Consider the following 19,591-nt stretch of genomic DNA (forward strand, 5'->3'; position numbering starts at 1 on the left):
AAGTCAGGAAGACATGAGAAAAGTATTTATAAGAATAGATATTTTGAAGTGCAATTGTGTAAGAACAAAAAAAGTATACAGAAAAGTGGTAAGAGTTAAGTCACAGAAACAAATAAACTTTTGCTTCCTTTAGTGAAAAAAGTTTAATAAAATAAGCAAGAACCAATTAGAAACTTTGAAAATAACTAATTCTTTATCTACTTGAAGAAAATACTACTCACTAGTAAAGAAAAATCGAATTAGTCACGGTGGAGGTGTTGCTATCTACATCAAGGGTGATCTAATCGTGAATGAGGTATCTGATCGTCATCTAAGAGAGATCTTAAACAGCAGCAACTCCGAGCAAATATGGTGTGAAATTAAAATCGGTAACGAAATTGTTCTTATTGGTTGTATCTATAGACCACCTTTATCGCATATAAATGATATAAATAAAACAATTATATTGGCTAAGCAAGTTGTTGATTGAAAAGCGTGTAGTTGTATGTTACTAGCAGGTGATTTCAACTTTCCGGATATGAAATGGCACGATGATGACATGATCAAATTATTAAGTGATCAAAATAGTGCGGCAAGTGTTTTTCTTGATACTTTGGCTAATCATAACCTAGAACAATTAGTTGATTTCTCAACATTCGAAGCATCTAATGGTAAAGCAAAAAACATTTTGGATTTAATTATTACAGACTTATCAACAAGAGTAATCAACTTATCTAGCTCTCTGCTGTTAGGTAATTTGTTGCAAGGTCATCGCATATTGAGTTGGGATTATATCGTCCTTTCTAAAAATGAGACTACTTTCTCAAACAAAAAATATGACTTTAATTAAGGTGACTTTATAAATTTCAGTAAAAAGATTATGGAAACTAACTGGAAGCAATTATTTGAAAATAAAAACACTAATGAGTGCTATGAACTTTTCTGCAATAAATATAATAAACTCAGCAAGCAATTTATTCCGTTAAAAAAAGTCCATACCACTCCTAATGCGCTGTGGATGAATAAGGAGGTACTGGCTATGATTAAGCAAAAAAAACAACTGGGCAATTACTTATCTGTGACTAACTGGCGATCAGCGACACTGATTCGTGAATATAGGAAACTAAGAAGCCAAGTGCAGAAAGCATGTAAATGTTGTGTTTGAGCATTTGAAGCACAACTAGCATCAGATAAAAGTAATCCTAAAAGGGTGTACGCTTATGCTAAGGCGCAACAGAATGTTCATGTATCTATTAGTGCTATATCTGATGTAAAAGGTGAAATGTTAACAGAGGGAATACATATCACAAACAGACTTAACAAACACTTCAAATCAGTTTTTGTTGATGATAGTAAAAGTAGTCAGTTACCAAATTTTGAGAAAAGGCATATTCAAGAAGACTTAGGCGATATAATTATTAATTTTAAAGCGACGCTAGCTTATTTGAAAGGTTTGAACCCGAATAAATCTATTGGTGCTGATAACATTAGTCCAAAGGTACTTAAAGAATGCGCAGCTCAAATGACTTACCCTCTTACTTTACTTTACAATAAAGCACTGTCTGAAGGCTCAACATCTACAGCTTGGAATCAGTTACACGTCACACCGTTGTTTAAAAAAGGAAGTCGTCTTGATGCCACTAATTACAGACCATATGACATTGGGTCATGGAGCTGATGTGTCTATCACATCAGCTCCATGTAAAGTAATGGAAAAGATTATCAGGGAACAGATAACTGAATATCTTGAAAAAACGAGCTGCATCTCACATAATCAACATGGATTTAAGTCCAAAAAAGATACACATCTAACTTATTGGAGAGCGTCGAATATATCACGAAAGCGTTAAGTAAAAGAAATTTTGTCGATATTGCATTTTTGGACTTCGCGAAAGCGTTTGATAAAGTTTCTCACCGTAGACTACTTCATAAATTAAAAGCATATGGGATTAATGGAAATGTTCTAAAATGGATTGAGTCATTTTTGATTAGTAGAAAACAGCGAACTGTTTTAGGTGAACACTCTAGTGACTGGACCGATGTTCTAAGTGGAGTTCCTCAATGGTCTGTACTTGGTCCAACATTATTTATCATTTATATAAACGACTTAACGGATAAGTTAAAATCAGTTCAAAAAATCTATGCTGACGACACTAAACTGTTACAAAAAATAAGACCTGAGTTTCACGATGCTGATCGCCTGATCCTCCAAAATGATTTAAACATTGTCACAGAATGGTCAAAGGAATGGCTAATGGAGTTAAATGTTCCAAAATATAAAGTTATGCACCTTGGTTATGGAAATAGTAATCATGAATATGTAATGAATGATGGAAATACATCAGTTACTCTTAAGGCAACAGATATTGAGAGAGACCTTGGTATCTTCATATCTAATGATCTAAAATGGAATCAACACATACAGGCTGCAACACGTAAAGCAAATATGATACTTGGCCTATTAAAAAAAACATTTAGATCAAGAGATATGAAGCTTTGGAGTAAATTATACACTATGTATGTTAGGCCACACCTGGAATTCCCTATTCCGGTATGGTGTCCTTACTTAAAAGGTGACATCAAAGAAATCGAAAAAATTCAGCACAAAGCAACAAAAGTACCTCATGATTTAATAGGATTACCTTTCGCTGAAAGATGTTGTCGGCTCAATTTTATTACTTTGGAAACTCGCAGGAGGCGTGGTGACTTAATTCCAACAGTTTAAGCTAGAAAACAGTTTTGAGAGTATCAATTGGCATAATCCACCAATTCGCAGATCATCTTCCAAAGTCCTAATGCGTGAATTCACATATAATAATGCTCATCACAATTTTTTTACAAATCGTATTGTCAATGATTGGAATAACTTGCCGTCAGCATTCAAAAAGGTTTCGTCAGTTAACGCATTTAAGAATAGAATTGACAAGTATTTTTTTTCTACAGCTGCAAACAGTACATCTTTTACTGAAGATGAGCTGCACGTTTATTAATTATTTCGTGCTTTAGCAGCTACAAATATTGGCTTTTTAGATACTATTTGTCATAGATGTAAACTTTAATTAAATGAAAGCAATCTTTTTTCCCTTTTTCCCAATTTTGATATCAACTTACTTGCTATGAAATAACAATTGCTTTTTTTTACTTAAAGTTTATATTTCACAAACCATAAACTTTTGTATAATTTGTTGGTTTTATTTGTTTGTTTTTAATTATTTGTCATTTTATCTACGAGGACTTATTTAAATATATTACTATTACTATTACTAAAATATATTATAAAAAATTTCTTGAGATAAGGTTATAAATAAGTTTTAGATAACAAAATTTTGGTTAAATAATTTTTCATTAAAACCATTTTTACATTTAAACTAATTCATAATTTTAAACCAATAAAAAATGAAACTGAATGAATAATAAACTACAACATAACAAAACCAGAAACAAATCAGTATGTGTGTGTGTGTGTCTATATATATATATATATATATATATATATATATATATATATATATATATATATATATATATATATATATATATATATATATATATATATATATATATATATATAGATAGATAGATATAAATGGTGTTTATGATAAATAAATACCAAATCTTTTAAGTTAATCAAAATTGCATATTTTTTTTAAAGGTAAATCGATATATTTGCACCTGATTTTATTTTTAAGTCATTTTAATATACTCAAATATATTTTTTTATTGTAGACAGCAGTTTTAGACAACATGATGAGATGGTAGAGCACTTTTAAAATGCTCTTTTAGAATTACATGAAATTGTTGTAGAGTTTGAGGAAAAATACCCAATGGACATTTTGCAGTCCAACCATATCAATGGAAACTGATGAAGGAGTTTCAAAATGTCCTGAAGAAACCTGCTCTTGCAAATCAAAAATTTCATTTTGAGGATCTCATGCCAGGACACTTTGATTTAATCTAAAACAGGGGAGTTGAAGAAAAGGAATTTAAAAATACACTTTAAAGTCTGCCAAAGCTTGCGAAAACCTTCTAAATAAATTGGAAAAATTAATTTTAAAAAATGCTTTAGTGGGGATAAATCATAAAAATACTTGATATCATTTTTTGCAATATTTATTAAATCTTTTATTTAATGACTCCTTTCAGAAATTACACCTGGGTTGTTGTTGTTTGACTTCGATTTATGATTCTTTTAAACAAATTTAGAGTTTTGTATATATTAATACAAAAAAAAACATTCAATAAATTCTTTTTTATCACCTTTACTTTTATAAAAAATTAATGTTCTAACTCTTTGAAGTGCAAAGTGCGTAAAAATTAATTAATTTTAATAAACCAATAAGTATTTATTTAAATAAAAATTAAAATATATGAAGATCAAGATTAATTAATAAGATTTTCCTAATTTTTACAGCAAGCACTTAGGAAGTCTCTTATAAACTTTTACTGATAATATAATATTGATAATATAGCCTTTTTTACATTTTTTGATACTACAGTCTTTTTTAATTTTAGTCACTCAAACAAATAACTTGATGTGTAAGAATTCTCCATTTATTTAGACTCCCATAAAAAATTTTATTTTTATTAAAAAATCTCTATGCTCCTCCTCTCCCCACTTCCCTTCCAACATACATGATGTTTAAATCAACTCAAAGTAAATAAATTGATTTAAATATTAATTGGTGTACACTAAAGATATTACAATCTTTAAAAATTTTTTAAACTTTTTACAAGTAAAAAGTTTTAAAAATTAAAAAAAAAGTTAAAATACCATAGAATCATCTTGGACATAAGTTGAAATTGATTTACTTCCAATATTGATATCTAACCAAAATTCGCTAATTTGGAAATCAATAGGTTTGCTCAACTAAAAAAAATGTTTTCAAATTACTAACTTTTATGAAATAAGAAATAATTATTTTAGATTCAAATGGTTAATGAGTATTTTAGAATCATTTCTAATAGTTACAAAGAATTAGTGAATAAAATAAAATATAAATATCTAAACACCCGATATCGTCCAAGAGAAACACACTGCACAGGAAATGAAAATACTCTAAATGTAAATAAAAATTTTTATATATAACTTTGTATGTATAATCATATATATATATATATATATATATATATATATATATATATATATATATATATATATATATATATATATATATATATATATATATATATATATATATATATATATATATATATATATATATATATATATATATACATACATATACATACATGCTTGTATATATAATACTTAATAGTAATTTAATTAAATTAACTATTTTATTTCCCGCATTTGATTTTCAGTGATGGGCGCTAATCATCAAAAGTGAACTATTGCAATATAAAGTGAGTATTGCAAAATGATGGTGACAGCACTTGTAAATAGTTTTTTTATATATACAGTGTTCTTTTGTCAATAAATGTTTTGAAGTATTAACTAGCAGTACAAATGCTAGACATACCTCTACCTGTCTGACAAAAATGCTATTTTGACTTCCCAATTACTTATTCATTTTTTGTTTTTATTCTTCAAAATAAGATAAATAAATAAAATTTGTTAAAAAAAAAGGATTATACAATACGATCATATTTTAACTGTTAACTTTAAATAATGGTTGAATGTTTTTAGTATATGTTGATTTAATTTTTTTTGTTATTGTTGTTATTAATTTGAATTTAATTTGAAATAAATATATATGTCATCATTAAATAAATGATTTCATTAAAATAATGATTCCAAAACTTTTTATTCATTGTTTGTACAAAACAGAAACCAACTTCCTAATTTAAACTGAATGACATAAATGAGTAATTAAAAAAAGAAACTTTTTAATTAAAGTAAGACAATATTTTAATTTAATAAAAAAAAAAACTCAAATTTAAAATAGATATCAAAAATTAAATATATAATGATTATATTTTCTTTTAATAATATGCAAACTTTACTGTTTAAATTAAATTAAAGATTTTTTTTCAAAAATTTATATAAATCAAGTAAATTTTTTTCCTCCCAAATTATTGCAATGAGCGAAATTTTATACTCAAACATTTTATTTACATGCTTGCTTCACAGTGATTGTATGTGATATAGTGATACATAATATCACTAAATTTTAAACAAAATTATCATTTAATATAAACCTTTGGTTAGAAGCATCGAAAGTGTTAAAAAAGTTAAGAAATCTACGACAGTCCTAAAAAAAAAAATATCACTTGTTACAAAAATAGAAGCATTTAACTAAAACTTATTTTATGTGTTGTTGTTTTTTATCAAATAAAAATGAGTCTACCATTTCAAACTCCTCATTTCGAATTGCAACTGCAGCATTTTGAAGTTGTTGCTCATTAAACCAAAACTTTGCAATGTTTTTTCGGTCATCAATTGAAACCATCCTGTAAATAGCTTCTATTATTGATGCTTGCAGCTCATAATCACCTGCATCCTTGAGACATATGCCAAATGATTTTCTAAACAGTAGAATAAACAAAAATTAGTATTGTGATAAAAATCAGTGTTAAAAAAGTATTTTTACTAAAGTTAGATTGTCACTATTCCAGAAAACTTTTAGTTAGAGTGACAAATAATTAGACAACTTTTAGTTAGGGTGATATAGATAATTATACAACTTTTGCGAAAAAATAAATATTTTTAAATTACACAACTTTTATTAAAAACAAGTTATTTTTATGACAAATATCACTAACAACAAAACTATCTGACATTGCTTTAAATTATTTATCTTTTCCATTTTTATTAAACTATAAAGTAGTAGTGCTAGGGATTGAATTTCGGTTCTGTAATTTGAGCTGAATAGCAAAACATTTTGAAGTGTTTCAAAAGCATCTTCTAATTGAACATCCAATGGGTTGGACAGGACTTTAATGTCAATACCTTCATGAATGCTATTTTCAACTTTATCATCGTCACTTTTAAAATTAGAGTCGAAAATCTGAGCAATGATTTCAGCATCAGTAGCAAGTGAACCAGTGGTTACTATATCACAATTTAAACCAATGTCTTCTTGGACAGCACTATAACGGACGGAAATAGTCAAATTTTTTTTTCTAAGAATTTAAAGGATGACCATCACCAGCTTCTGCAATATGCTTATTTGTTATGCTGATTGCAGCTTTTTTAAAGCAATTGATGACTCCTTTGACACAGCATTCCAGGAAGATATAAGATCTTTCATTGCTTGAAGAAAGATATAAAATCTTTCATTGCTTGAAGGAAGATATAAGATCATTCATGGCTTGAAAAATAAAAATTTTTAGTAGGGGTTTGTTATTATTGACATGACAACGTTGATACAATTTTCTGACATTAGTAAGCTTTAAGACTTTGTATTACGCCTTGATCTATGGACTGAAAAACAGATGTGGTGTTAGGGAAAAAATACCAGGTTGATGTTGCTTGGCCTTTCAATGAGTAGATGGGCAGAACAATCATCCAACCGGAGTACTATTTTCTTGTCCTAAGCAAGAAAAAATGATTCTTTACCCATTTTGTAAAAGAGCTTCATCCAGCTTTTTAGCAGATTTTTATATATGCAAATGAGTTGTTTGATGTGCTTAAAACATTGTGGGCTTTTAGATTTACTAATAACAAATATAGGCAACTTTTCTCCCATAGCACTTCCTACTGCTATGCCTGTTAGTCTGACTTAACTACTTTTTTTCACAAAAAATTTTATATGATAAATAGTACACTTTGTTTGATAGGCGCTGGTAAAATAGTCCAAACTCATCCGCATTAAAAATACTTTCAAATTTGCAATTTAAAAGTAATGTTTGAATTGCAGTTTCATTCCATAATGCAGTCATACCATTTGTCACAGAGACATTGTCGCCTGAGATTATTTTATAGCTGATGTTGTTCCTATAAAATTCTATTTAGAATTGAATTTTTGAATTGTGTATTAAAATTCAATTATTATATTCTTAAAAATAAGAATAGAATAGTTGAATTTAAATTAAAAAATCAGTCCTGGTATATTTTAATCTCTTTATACTTTAGTTAAACAAGATTTTTTTCAAATGTTTATAATTGGTATTGTAACCTTTATGCAAAATAGTTTTAAACCCCCCATTGCTAGTGCATTATGTTAATACGTTTTGAGATGAATCTAATAATGTTTTAGATATATTTGTTTATATCAAATTTTATGTTTTAGATATATTTTTTTATATAAAATTTTATAACTTTTATTATTATATTATTAATAACTATCGTTAAATAATTATTCATAATATAATAATTGTTCTAGATAGAATAAAAATTATTTAATTCTAATTTAAAGCATCAACTAATTCTTCTCACGATTATGTGGGATATTTTACTAGTATGTACAGGGTGCGGAAAAAGTTCCCGTACAAAAATATAAACAGCAAAAACAGAAAAAGTTCCTGTGCAAGACGAGAAACAAATTGCACTTTAATTTAAAACAAAATAATACTAAAAAATACTAAAAAAATACAAAGGAATATAAAAGAATACTAAAAACACACAATATATTGAAAGAAAACGTCATACAGATAATTTTTTTAAATTATACTTTTGTACGGGAACTTTTTCCACATAAGTACTTAAAATGGCAGAAATTTGATATAATGTTTACTTAAAGAATAATTGGACTTCACATCAGCCTCATTTGAAATAGTATTAGTCTGACTAGTTGGACTTACATAATTTATATATTAATTTATATAGCTATATATGATTACAAATTTAAACTAATTTAAACTTAGAAGTATTAAAAAGTTACACAAGAAATAAAGTTATTAAGTTAGATATTAAGAAAAGAGTATTAAAGTTAGAGCATTAAAGTTTAGTAATATAAGATTTTTCACTTTGATTTAGTATTTGTCTACTCTACATTCCTGAATCAAAGTTATTGCCAAATTACAGTTTTTCCAGCTGTCGTGATGAAGCTCCTATAATAGAGAAATGTAGCAACTGAAAGACCATATTTAATTTGTTCAACTCATACAAAGTTTTATCTTCTCTTGTAAATCTTTGTGAGTTATTGATCTTTATCAAATACTGAATTTTGAATTTATTATAAAATTTGCCTTTCATTTAATGCCAGATTTTTTCTTTGTTTTCTCAGCTTTTTCTTTTTTAATTTGAATGTTATGGTACCGGAAGTTAAAATGCAAGATTTTTTCTTAGGGCAACCTTTTTCAATTTGTTTTTGTGGTTGAGCTTTTGGGTAGGGTAGAACAATATCAGGAGACACAATGTTAGCACTTATCTGGTTTGCAAAAGAAGTAGGACTGCAGCTTTTCACCCGATCATTAGTCGAGGGCCCAGGTCTGCTCAATAAGTCTTCAATATGCTTACTTTTGTTTTCAGGCTGGTCCTCAGATACAGGCTGCGGTCGATCTGTTATAGTGGATGGTAATAACTCATAATCTTTGAAAATATTTTTATTCAGTGGATGAAGGTTACTCACTAGAAAACAGTGTGTAATGTTACTTAAAAAAAGCTAACGGAAGAGCTTGTCCAACAATTTCTGATACATCATAGATTGTTGCTGGTTTCAACATCCGATCCTTTTTTTTATTGTTGTAATAAGTCTTAAATTGAGCAAATGCGCCTCTGTTTAAGGGTTGCATTTTATGACTAGTGTGTGGATGAAACCTTTACCATTGTAATCCCATTATATTTTGCCAACTGGATTGTTGGTATTGATATATGACTCTCATGGTTGTTTTTTTTTTGTTAAAGTTTTTACAAGGGATAATCAATATTGGAGGCATATAGCCGCATTCAGCATTTAATGCTCCAGCCGTTGTTATACTATATCCTTGTTCACCACTAGTCATTCCATCAATCTGCTTTTGAACTATTTTTGCTAAGATTTTGGAAAGATTATGAACAGTGCTAACACTGGTTTCTTAAACATTCCAAATGTTGAATGCTGTAACACCTTAATTTTATTCAAGTCCAAAAACTACTTCATCGTTCTAAAAAGTAAGTGTTACATACTCCCTATTAAAAGCAGTTGAGCGCACCAGACTTCTTGTCTCAGGCTTTCTTAGCAATAATTCTTTAGAATATTATCCAGCAATTTGGCTTTTATCCCAAAATGCATCATATTTTTTTAATTTGTTTCCCAAAATGGTAAGTCAATTTTCAAACATCTTTCAAAGTCAGTCCATACTGAACATCAGCAGCTTTCCAACTGTAATCAATTAGAAGTTTACAAAATTTAACAAAACTTTTCTAAACATGATTCAAGGAATTGATTTCCGTGTCTTCTTAAGGTTGTTTCAGGAATGTCAAATTTCATAGATGCTCTGTAGATAGACACCTCATTGTTTACTATAAGTTTTACAGCTCTTTCTATGTCTTCTTTTCGTATAGGTCTTCTTGTAAACACATTCTTAGTTCTAATATTTTAATAATTTTTTTGTTTCTCCGAAAATAAATAAAAAATATTTAAAACTAATAAATACCTGTACAATAAATTTTTCATAAAACGGAAGAACAACATAGTTTTTAAAGCACGATTGCAAATGCTCTTATCAGTATTTAATTACTACGCTATTAGTTAATAAGCTATAAGCTTATTACAAAATTAATTTAAATTTAACAAAGAAATACACATCATATTACACTAAAAAAATTCTTAATAAACAAAAAAATCATAATAAACTATAATAACATATTACATTAAAGGAATACTTTCATAACAAATTTTACTCATAATAATATTAACAAAGTCATGCAAGTGTGTACTTTGGTGGTATCATCAAGGTACATGTGTTAAGAAGTGGTAGAACAACTTATTATAACTCTTTAATGGCTAATACATGCAACTAAAACTTCAGTTTGAATTCATCACTCAAGATGGCAGCAAAATTGATGTGCCTCCAAGGTACATACTTCCAAGGTACACTATTCTCCCCTATATATATATATATCGTTGTCTGACATGTTATATTTCCTGTCTGTAAAAAATAAGTTTTTTCAAGAAGTTTGAAAGACATATTTTGTTGATTAATTGCTTGTGAGTTGTTTCAAGCTAATGATTTAACTAGTTAAAAAATTTGATATATATATATATTATTATTATTATTATTTTAAATTTTGAAAAAATTAAATAGAATCTGCAAAAAAGATATTACTAAAATTTTGCAACAACTCTTAATTGAAATCACAGCCAATACCAGTACTTTTAGTGTGTCAGTACATGTAATATTGTACCAAAAGACCTTATGTACAACATTTTCTTGTCATTATTATTTTTCTTTATTATAGATTTAAAAACACCAATTCAAAGAAATAAGTTAAATTGAAAAAGCTTGAAACTTGTCTCAGAGAAAAAGTCTGATGTCTATTGCTCTATAAATTATTGTGTTACTGCCTTTTCAAAGCATTTTTGAACTTATAAGCAACAAATTGATAAAGAAGATACTTGTATTACTATAATTATTAAAAAATTTGGCTGTTGTATGTTTAGAAATGGAAAAAAACTGTAAAATATATTGTCCAAATAAGAAAGTTCACAACCACCTAGTCATCAAGTTTTCTTAGAAATAATCCATAAATGTTTACAGTAATGCTTTAAAAAGTTTTTATTTTCAAAAAAGTAAATCACTGTACTACTCTTTTAAAAAGCCAGCAAAATTACAACTTTTACTGGTGGTCAATCTCAAAAACTTCAATTGATTGATTTAGTTTTCAAAAACCAACATCTCCATCTATTAGTAATAGTATCAAGTTATTGATGGTGAATCAAATTTTATAGATTATTTAAAAGCCACTTCATAGGTTTCTTTATTCCTTCAAAAAAACTCCAAGTTTTTCTTGTGTTGTTCCTGTTGCTAAAATATACGCTGTTATGCTTGGGTGTTGTTGTGCAAAATATCTATAGAGTAAGAGTTAAGGAGGAAGAGAGACATTTTATGGTTTTATTTCAGATGAAAAAATATTTAATGTTATTCTTGGCTTTTAATTTAGAACTTAAATTTTTGTTTGACAGTTTTTATAAAGTTATTAGAAATTCCGTTCCATGAAAAAAACCAGAGAATATGTTTATTACATGGTCAAGATGTAGTTTGGAATCAGTTAGGAATGCAATTTTTAGTACAAAATCAGAAATTTATACCAAAAAAAAATGCAATGATCTGAAAATTTTAAAAGGTTCAAAGTTTTGTTTGATTTTTTTTTTCTTCCTTGTAAAATAACCATTTTTTGTTATATGACTAATTCAAAAATAATAAAAGACTGCAAATAATTTTTTTTTTATCGTTGACTTTTATCTTATAAAAGTTAACAGTTATTTACATTATAGTTATAGTATAAATAACTGCCTATATATTATGTCTATATAATAATATAATGTCTATATATTGTAACATATTATAAATGTAATAGTTTGTAATAATAAATCTAGAAAATATTTCATAGTTAGAATAACCTGCAAAAAAACTTTAAAGCCCAAGACCTGGGCTTTTAAGTTTTTCTTTATAGCATTTTATCAACTACCAATGGGATCTGTTTTACATGCATTCAAACATCTATAAAAATAATTGGCTTTCTCCGATCCCTTATATGAAAAAATCAATGAATAGGAATTGCAATCAAAAGTTTATAAAAACACCCTTGCAAAACAAAACAAAAAAAAATTGAAGTTTGAAATAGTTAAATTCTAATATTTTATTAGCAGAACAAATAAAAAAAAGTCATATTATATAAAAAAAAATTATTTACACACTTTGAATATACGAAAATGAAAGTAAAATATTGTTGCAAAACTGAATATAGATTCACATGGTGATGATGATGATGACAATGATGATGTGATGATGACGATGATGATGATGATGATGATGATGATGATGATGATGATGATGATGATGATGATGATGATGATGATGATGATGATGATGATGATGATGATGATGATGATCATATGGATATTCGGTATAGCAACGCAAAATTTACCATTACCGAACATTTTTGTTCGCTAATGCAACCTGACGCGGCCTATGTTCGTTTTTGTAACAATTTTGTTCGTTATTGCAACTCCGGGAACTGACGTTAAAGCCTTTAAGTTTTTTGTTTTTTAAGACATTTATTTAATTGTAAGCCGGCAATAAATTTGTTCAATCCCCATTAAATACTAAATAAAATATTATACACATACATAAAATATTTTAATTATAAATTAGTAGAATAGAATAAATTAGTAGAATAGAATAAATAGTAGAATAGAATAAATTAGTAGTAGAATAAATAATTAGTAGAATAGAATAAATTAGTAGAATAGAATAAATTAGTAGAAAATCACTTAACAAAAATTTATCTCATTTAACACTGTGTTTCATCAATAAAGACTCATCAGAAATGCATCATTTCTGAGAAGACTCATAATCATTTCATAAAGACTTACCAGAAAATCATCATTTTTGATGAGTCTTTATTGATGAAACACAGTGTTAAATGAGATAAATTTTTGTTAAGTGATTTTCTACTAATTTATATATATATATATATATATATATATATATATATATATATATATATATATATATATATATATATATATATATATATATATATATATATATATATATATATATATATATATATATATATATATACAGTCAACTCTCGATATCTCGAATACTTGATATCTCGAACTTTTGAGTATCTCGAACATTTTTAGCGGTCCCATGGACATAACGTACTAGTTTAGGCTAAAATCCTCTCGATATCTCGAACCTTATTATCTCGAACTTTTTGGTATCTCGAAAAATATTTTCGGTCCACAGGGCAATTTTCTCTCGTTATCTCGAACTTTTCAACATTTTTTTTTTTCAAAAATGTTTTAATAAAATTTAATTTTTTTAAATTCCAATTTTCGAAAAAAATTGGAATTTAAAAAAATTTTAAATTCGATTTTTTTTAAGAATCGAATTTCTGAAAAGTTTTCCTTTAATATATAATTTATTCTTTTTGTCAAACGCAGCAACATGCCGCTCGTTAAACGAAAACTCACGAACAAATATATAATAGAAAAATGCAAGGCATTAAAAGACCTAGAGACTGGGATGTCTAACAAAGAGGTTGCCAAAAAGTATGGAGTCCCAAAGAACACATTATCAACCTGGATTAAAAATAAAACCAAGTTATTAATCTCACTGGAAAAAAATGACACAAAATCTAAACGGAAGAAACTTCGTAGTGGTAATTTCAAAAATGTAGACAAGGCCATATACACGTGGTTCGAAAAAAGAAGTCAACAAGTACCAATTGATGGTACCATACTAAAAGAAAAGGCACTAAAATTTGCAGAAGCATTAGGAGAGTTGGATTTTAAAGCATCTGATTGTTGGTTTCATAATTGGAAAGAAAGGTCAGTTAAATTTTGTCAAATCTTGTTCAATTTTAATATAAACAAATAACATGTATCTGTTTATATTTAATTTATTTAGTTTTTTAAACGTGTAATTAAAATTCAATTATTCTGTTCCTATTTTTAGGAACGGCATCAGCTTTAAAATAATCTCAGGCGAAAGTGCTGCCGTGACGAATAATATGACTGCTTCGTGGAATGAAACTACACTTCCAACATTGTTTTTGAATTACAAGCTTGAAAACATTTTCAATGCCGATGAGTTTGGACTATTTTACCAGTGCCTACCAAACAAAACATACCATTTATCACGAGAAAAATGTTTTGGGGGAAAAAATAGTAAAGTCAGACTAACAGGCATAGCAGCAGGGAGTGCAACGGGAGAAAAATTACCTATGTTTGTTATTGGAAAATCTAAAAATCCACGGTGTTTTAAGCACATTAAACAACTTCCTTGCACATATAAAAATCAGCTAAAAAGTTGGATGACCGGAGACCTTTTTACAGAATGGGTAATGAAACTTGACTCATTTTTTCGTGCTCAAGACAGGAAAGTAGCACTCCTGGTGGATAACTGTTCTGCCCACCCACACATTGAAGGGCTAAGCAACATCAACCTAATATTTTTCCCCCCTAACACCTCATCTGTCCTTCAGCCCATGGATCAAGGCGTAATACGAAGTCTTAAAGCTCATTATCGTCACAAAATTGTGCGTTTGTGTATCAAGGCTGTCGATAATAACGAACCCATGCCAAAAATTTCTATACTTCAAGCAATGAATCTTGTTTCTAAACTTCAAGCAATGAATCTTCTCAATGATCTTGTTTCTTCGTGGAATGCTGTGTCGAAGGAGACTGTCATCAACTGCTTTAAAAAAGCTGGTATCAGCAAAACAAACAAGAGTATTGAAGAAGCTGATGATGATCATTCTTTTAAATTTTTGACAGAAGAACTTAACCGTTTGCGAGAGTTAGATCCTCGTGCCGTCCAAGAAGATCAGATTTTAGACCCTAATTTTGAAAACGACGATAATGAAGTTGAAGATAGCGTTGACGAAGCTATTGACGTCGAAGCCCTGCCACGCCCATCTGATATTCAATTAGAAATTGCTTTTGAAACAATTCAAAATGCTTCGCTATACAGCTCAAAATACGGAAATGAAATACAATCCCTAGCACTAAAACTTGAGGATTTAATGAAGATGGAAAAGATGGATAATTTAAAGCAATATCAGATAACAGATTTTTTCCAAAAGTTGTAGTTTTTGTTGTTAATGATTTTTGCCAGAAAAATAACTTCTTTTTTAACGAAAGTCGGGCGATTTTGCTTATTTTCAACCCCTTTCTTGATATCTCGAACTCTCGATATCTCGAACTTTTTTCCTGGTCCCCTTCGTGTTCGAGATATCGATAGTTGACTGTATATATATATATATATATATATATATATATATATATATATATATATATATATATATATATCTATAGTTTGTTGTCTTTGGGAAGAGCGGAAGGAAAAAAGTGATTCTTACGCCAACACATACGTCACTTTTAATTACTTTTAACTTTCGTCTCATATTTTCGTGTTGGACGAAAGTCAAAACCATTAATTTAATTACAAATTAATTGTTATATAAAAAACCACAAAAACGCAAATTTAATTGACCAGAATGTTTTTAAAAACATTCTGAATGTTTTTAACAATATAAACAATGTTTTTATTTTTATTTTTTTTAATAAAATGTTTTTATTTTTATTTTTTTTAATAAAATGTTTTTATTTTTATTTTTTTTACTGTAAATCATGCTGTAAGTCTTGCTACATCAACTATCTTATAGCCTGACTCGCAAGGGAGTGCTGCTACATCGACTGACAAATAGCCTGACCCGCAAGGGAGTGCTGCTACATCGACTGAGGGTTTGGTTGGGGCAGGCAGTCTATGATTATCAAAAAAAAAACAATTCCGGTCTTGCATTTTAATTTTTACTTTTTGTCAACAAAATATGGAAAAAACTTTCGGACAACATCTAAGGGTTCTCTCTCTCTCTCTCTCTCTCTCTCTCTCTCTCTCTCTCTCTCTCTCTCTCTCTCTCTCTCTCTCTCTCTCTCTCTCTCTATATATATATATATATATATATATATATATATATATATATATATATATATATATATATATATATATATATATATATCTGTGTGTGTGTGTGTGTGTGTGTGTGTGTGTGTGTGTGTGTGTGTCTAGTATATAATATAAACTAATATACAAAAGAATAACAATCTAGTAATTTTTTTTTCAGACAGATTACACTTCTAAAATGCCAATTTTAGAAGTGTAATCTGTCAAAAATTTTCTGTTGATGATGGGTGCACTATTTGTAGTCAATGTTTAAGTATAAAGTTGTTGTTTTTCACTTTTTCTGTTTTCTGTTTAAAACAAAACAAAAATTCAAACTTGTCTAATAATTCTTTCAAGTTAGTTCAAGTGATATCGAAGACTTGGATACATTTGTTACAGCAGGTATACGATTTATTCATATTTGTATATAATTTTTGATACACATATTTGTGTATATTATATGTTATAAATTATATATATATATGTTTAAGATTATATATATGTTATAAATTTTGATACACATATTTGTATACAATTTTTGATGTGTAAATATATGAGAAATAAAAGTGTTGTTCAATAAATATAGTCTTAACAAGGCATTAAGCTTGAACTCATAAAATTGGCAGTCAAAATAAAGCCAAAAAGTAAAGATTTTTCTAAATGATGACTCAATAATAGATTTTTTATTTTTGGATCAGAATTTTTATGTTCGATAGATTCACAGGTGTAAGGTTGCAATACAATCTAATAACTTGCATGAAATTCTTTTTAAATTTCAAGTCTAGATGTGAGAGAAAGATCCCCGATACAGTCTACCTTATTTTGTGGTAATTTTTTTTTTTATAACTGTTTGTAATAAAATAAGGATATAATTAAATGTTTATAGGATTGAATCTGTTTACAAAGAAAAGTATGATTGAAATAGCACTTCTCAGTTGCTATAATCTATTTATTCTGGTCAAGTAAGTATCTTACTTAAATTTACAATTCACAGATACATTTTTATATAATATACTATTGAGTCTGGATAGCTCAGTTGTATAATGTGCTGCTATTATTATGATCGGATTACCTGTCGCAGCAGGATTGCAGATTCAAATTCCACCTTTGCCAGTTACTATTTAATTATGAAGGGAGTTTGTTTTGAACAAATTTGAAGGTCCCTAGAGTTCATTAAATACTGTGTTCTTAAAAATATATTTTAGCATTTGTTTATTTATGGGGAGTTGTTTAAACATCAGTTTGGAAACAAAATGACGTGTAATATTTTAATGTAAATAAAATCTTGTGCAATATTTTATTTTTGAGTATTCAATTTTCAATACTTAAAGTCAAATAGTTTTGACTTCAAGTATTTAAAATCGACTTATAGTCAAAGTTAATAACAACTTACTAAATGCTAAATCCTTAAATAGTATTTTTGTATTTGATGTTCAGTTATACAGTTACAGACATAACTGGTTTATTGCTGGTGGAGAAGATAAAAGTTTGTATTACATAAAAATATAGGAATTTACACTCTATTATTCTATTTGTTTTATTTACTTTTTTGTTTTTTTCTTGATTATTTAACATGTTTTTACATTTCCATTTATTTATTCTTTTTAATGCTTTTGTTTTAACTTTTAATAGTTTGAAGGTAATCATAATCTATAATATTAATCATATATTTATTTCTAATTAATTCATCTTAAAATCATCTATTTGGATAATATTCAACTTTCCAGTATTATTTTTGTTTTTTAAGTAATTATCTTTTTAGGATAGTGACTATGCATTTAAAATTCTAGTGCCTGAATCTATTGTATTTATATTTGCTAAAGCTAGTAATGTGTCAAGAATAAAGGTAATCTAAATCTCTTTTGTTTTTCAATTTTTTATTCTAGTAAATAAAATACTTAAATAATTAAATATTACTTATTTATATAATTAAATATTACTAATTTGTATAATTATATAAACAAGGGATTTTTTTTTAATAACTTTTATTAATATCATAACTATTTGTAATAATATTTTTGCGTATTCTCGATTTAGGCTAAAGTAGCTCTCAGTACTTACATTTCTGAATGGTAATACAAACTTTTATGCTTTTATTTTATTTTTCTTTAAACTAATTTACCATTATTAGTTATTACTACACAATTATTAATTTTTTTTTTAAGAAATAAAAAGCGTTTCTGTAGCTCACCAGAATCAACTTGTGGAACTGGTAAGACTGTAAGACTGGTATTCAATCAATGTATATATTTTATTTAATGTTTATAGCAACAAGGTATAGAAATAAGTTATTTATTATTATTATAAAACACTCAACCCTTGAAAATAAAAAAAAATAAAGTTGGAAAAAAATTGCAGACCTTGATATGTTTTAGGTTATCATCAGGTCAGCAAAAACATTTATTGACAAGTTCCATCATAAAAAGTAGAAACCTAAAATGTTCAGAAATATTTGGCAACCTCAAATGCTAAGTTCGGCAGTTAGGTTTGCATTGCCAAATGCCGACTCTAATTCCGAGGGCTGTACAGCAATACTTTAAAAATTTAAAAAAATGTAAAAGAATTGAAATATTTAGCTTTAATGTAATAAGAATAATTTTTTTATCTTTTTTTTATCTTTTAGATGTAGATTTTTCAGTATCAATTTATTCAGAAAATGGATTATTAAATGTGAGAATTTTAAAGTCAAATTTATTAAAGCAATTCAATAAAATAGTTTTAGATATTAAATAATAAATTATAAAATGTGTGTTCTTTAAATTTGAAAAATAAATGTTTATTATAAATAAATATATATATATATATATATATATATATATATATATATATATATATATATATATATATATATATATATATATGTATTATATATATATATATATATATATATATATATATATATATATATATATATATATTTATATATTTCAGAAATTCTTTAAAGATATTGGCAAATCAAATTCATCTATAAGTACCAAGGATTTAAAAACAAATCCGACTATAATCATTGATGTACCACTTGGATGTTCAGCAAGTGTGAGTTTGGTGTTTATATATATATATATATATATATATATATATATATATATATATATATATATATATATAT

The 19,591-nt window shown here is 27.1% G+C and overlaps 1 protein-coding gene across 6 annotated transcripts in view; it reads right to left on the minus strand.

Moving 5' to 3' along the window:
* The window catches only part of LOC105845222 (synaptonemal complex protein 2), a 126,035-nt gene that overhangs the window by 87,680 nt on the left and 18,764 nt on the right, over positions 1 to 19,591 (minus strand). For all 6 annotated transcript variants that reach the window (XM_065796472.1, XM_065796470.1, XM_065796471.1 and 3 more), the window contains 4 exons: positions 6,288 to 6,465; positions 6,139 to 6,191; positions 4,990 to 5,035; positions 4,751 to 4,846 (listed from right to left, as the gene is read on the minus strand). In XM_065796472.1, the coding sequence (XP_065652544.1) occupies positions 4,751 to 4,846; positions 4,990 to 5,035; positions 6,139 to 6,191; positions 6,288 to 6,465 (373 nt within the window). The remainder of the gene's footprint in view (positions 1 to 4,750; positions 4,847 to 4,989; positions 5,036 to 6,138; positions 6,192 to 6,287; positions 6,466 to 19,591) is intronic.

The sequence above is a fragment of the Hydra vulgaris genome, chromosome 04 (genome assembly GCF_038396675.1).
Source record: "Hydra vulgaris chromosome 04, alternate assembly HydraT2T_AEP".
In the NCBI taxonomy this organism is placed as follows: Eukaryota; Metazoa; Cnidaria; class Hydrozoa; order Anthoathecata; family Hydridae; genus Hydra; species Hydra vulgaris.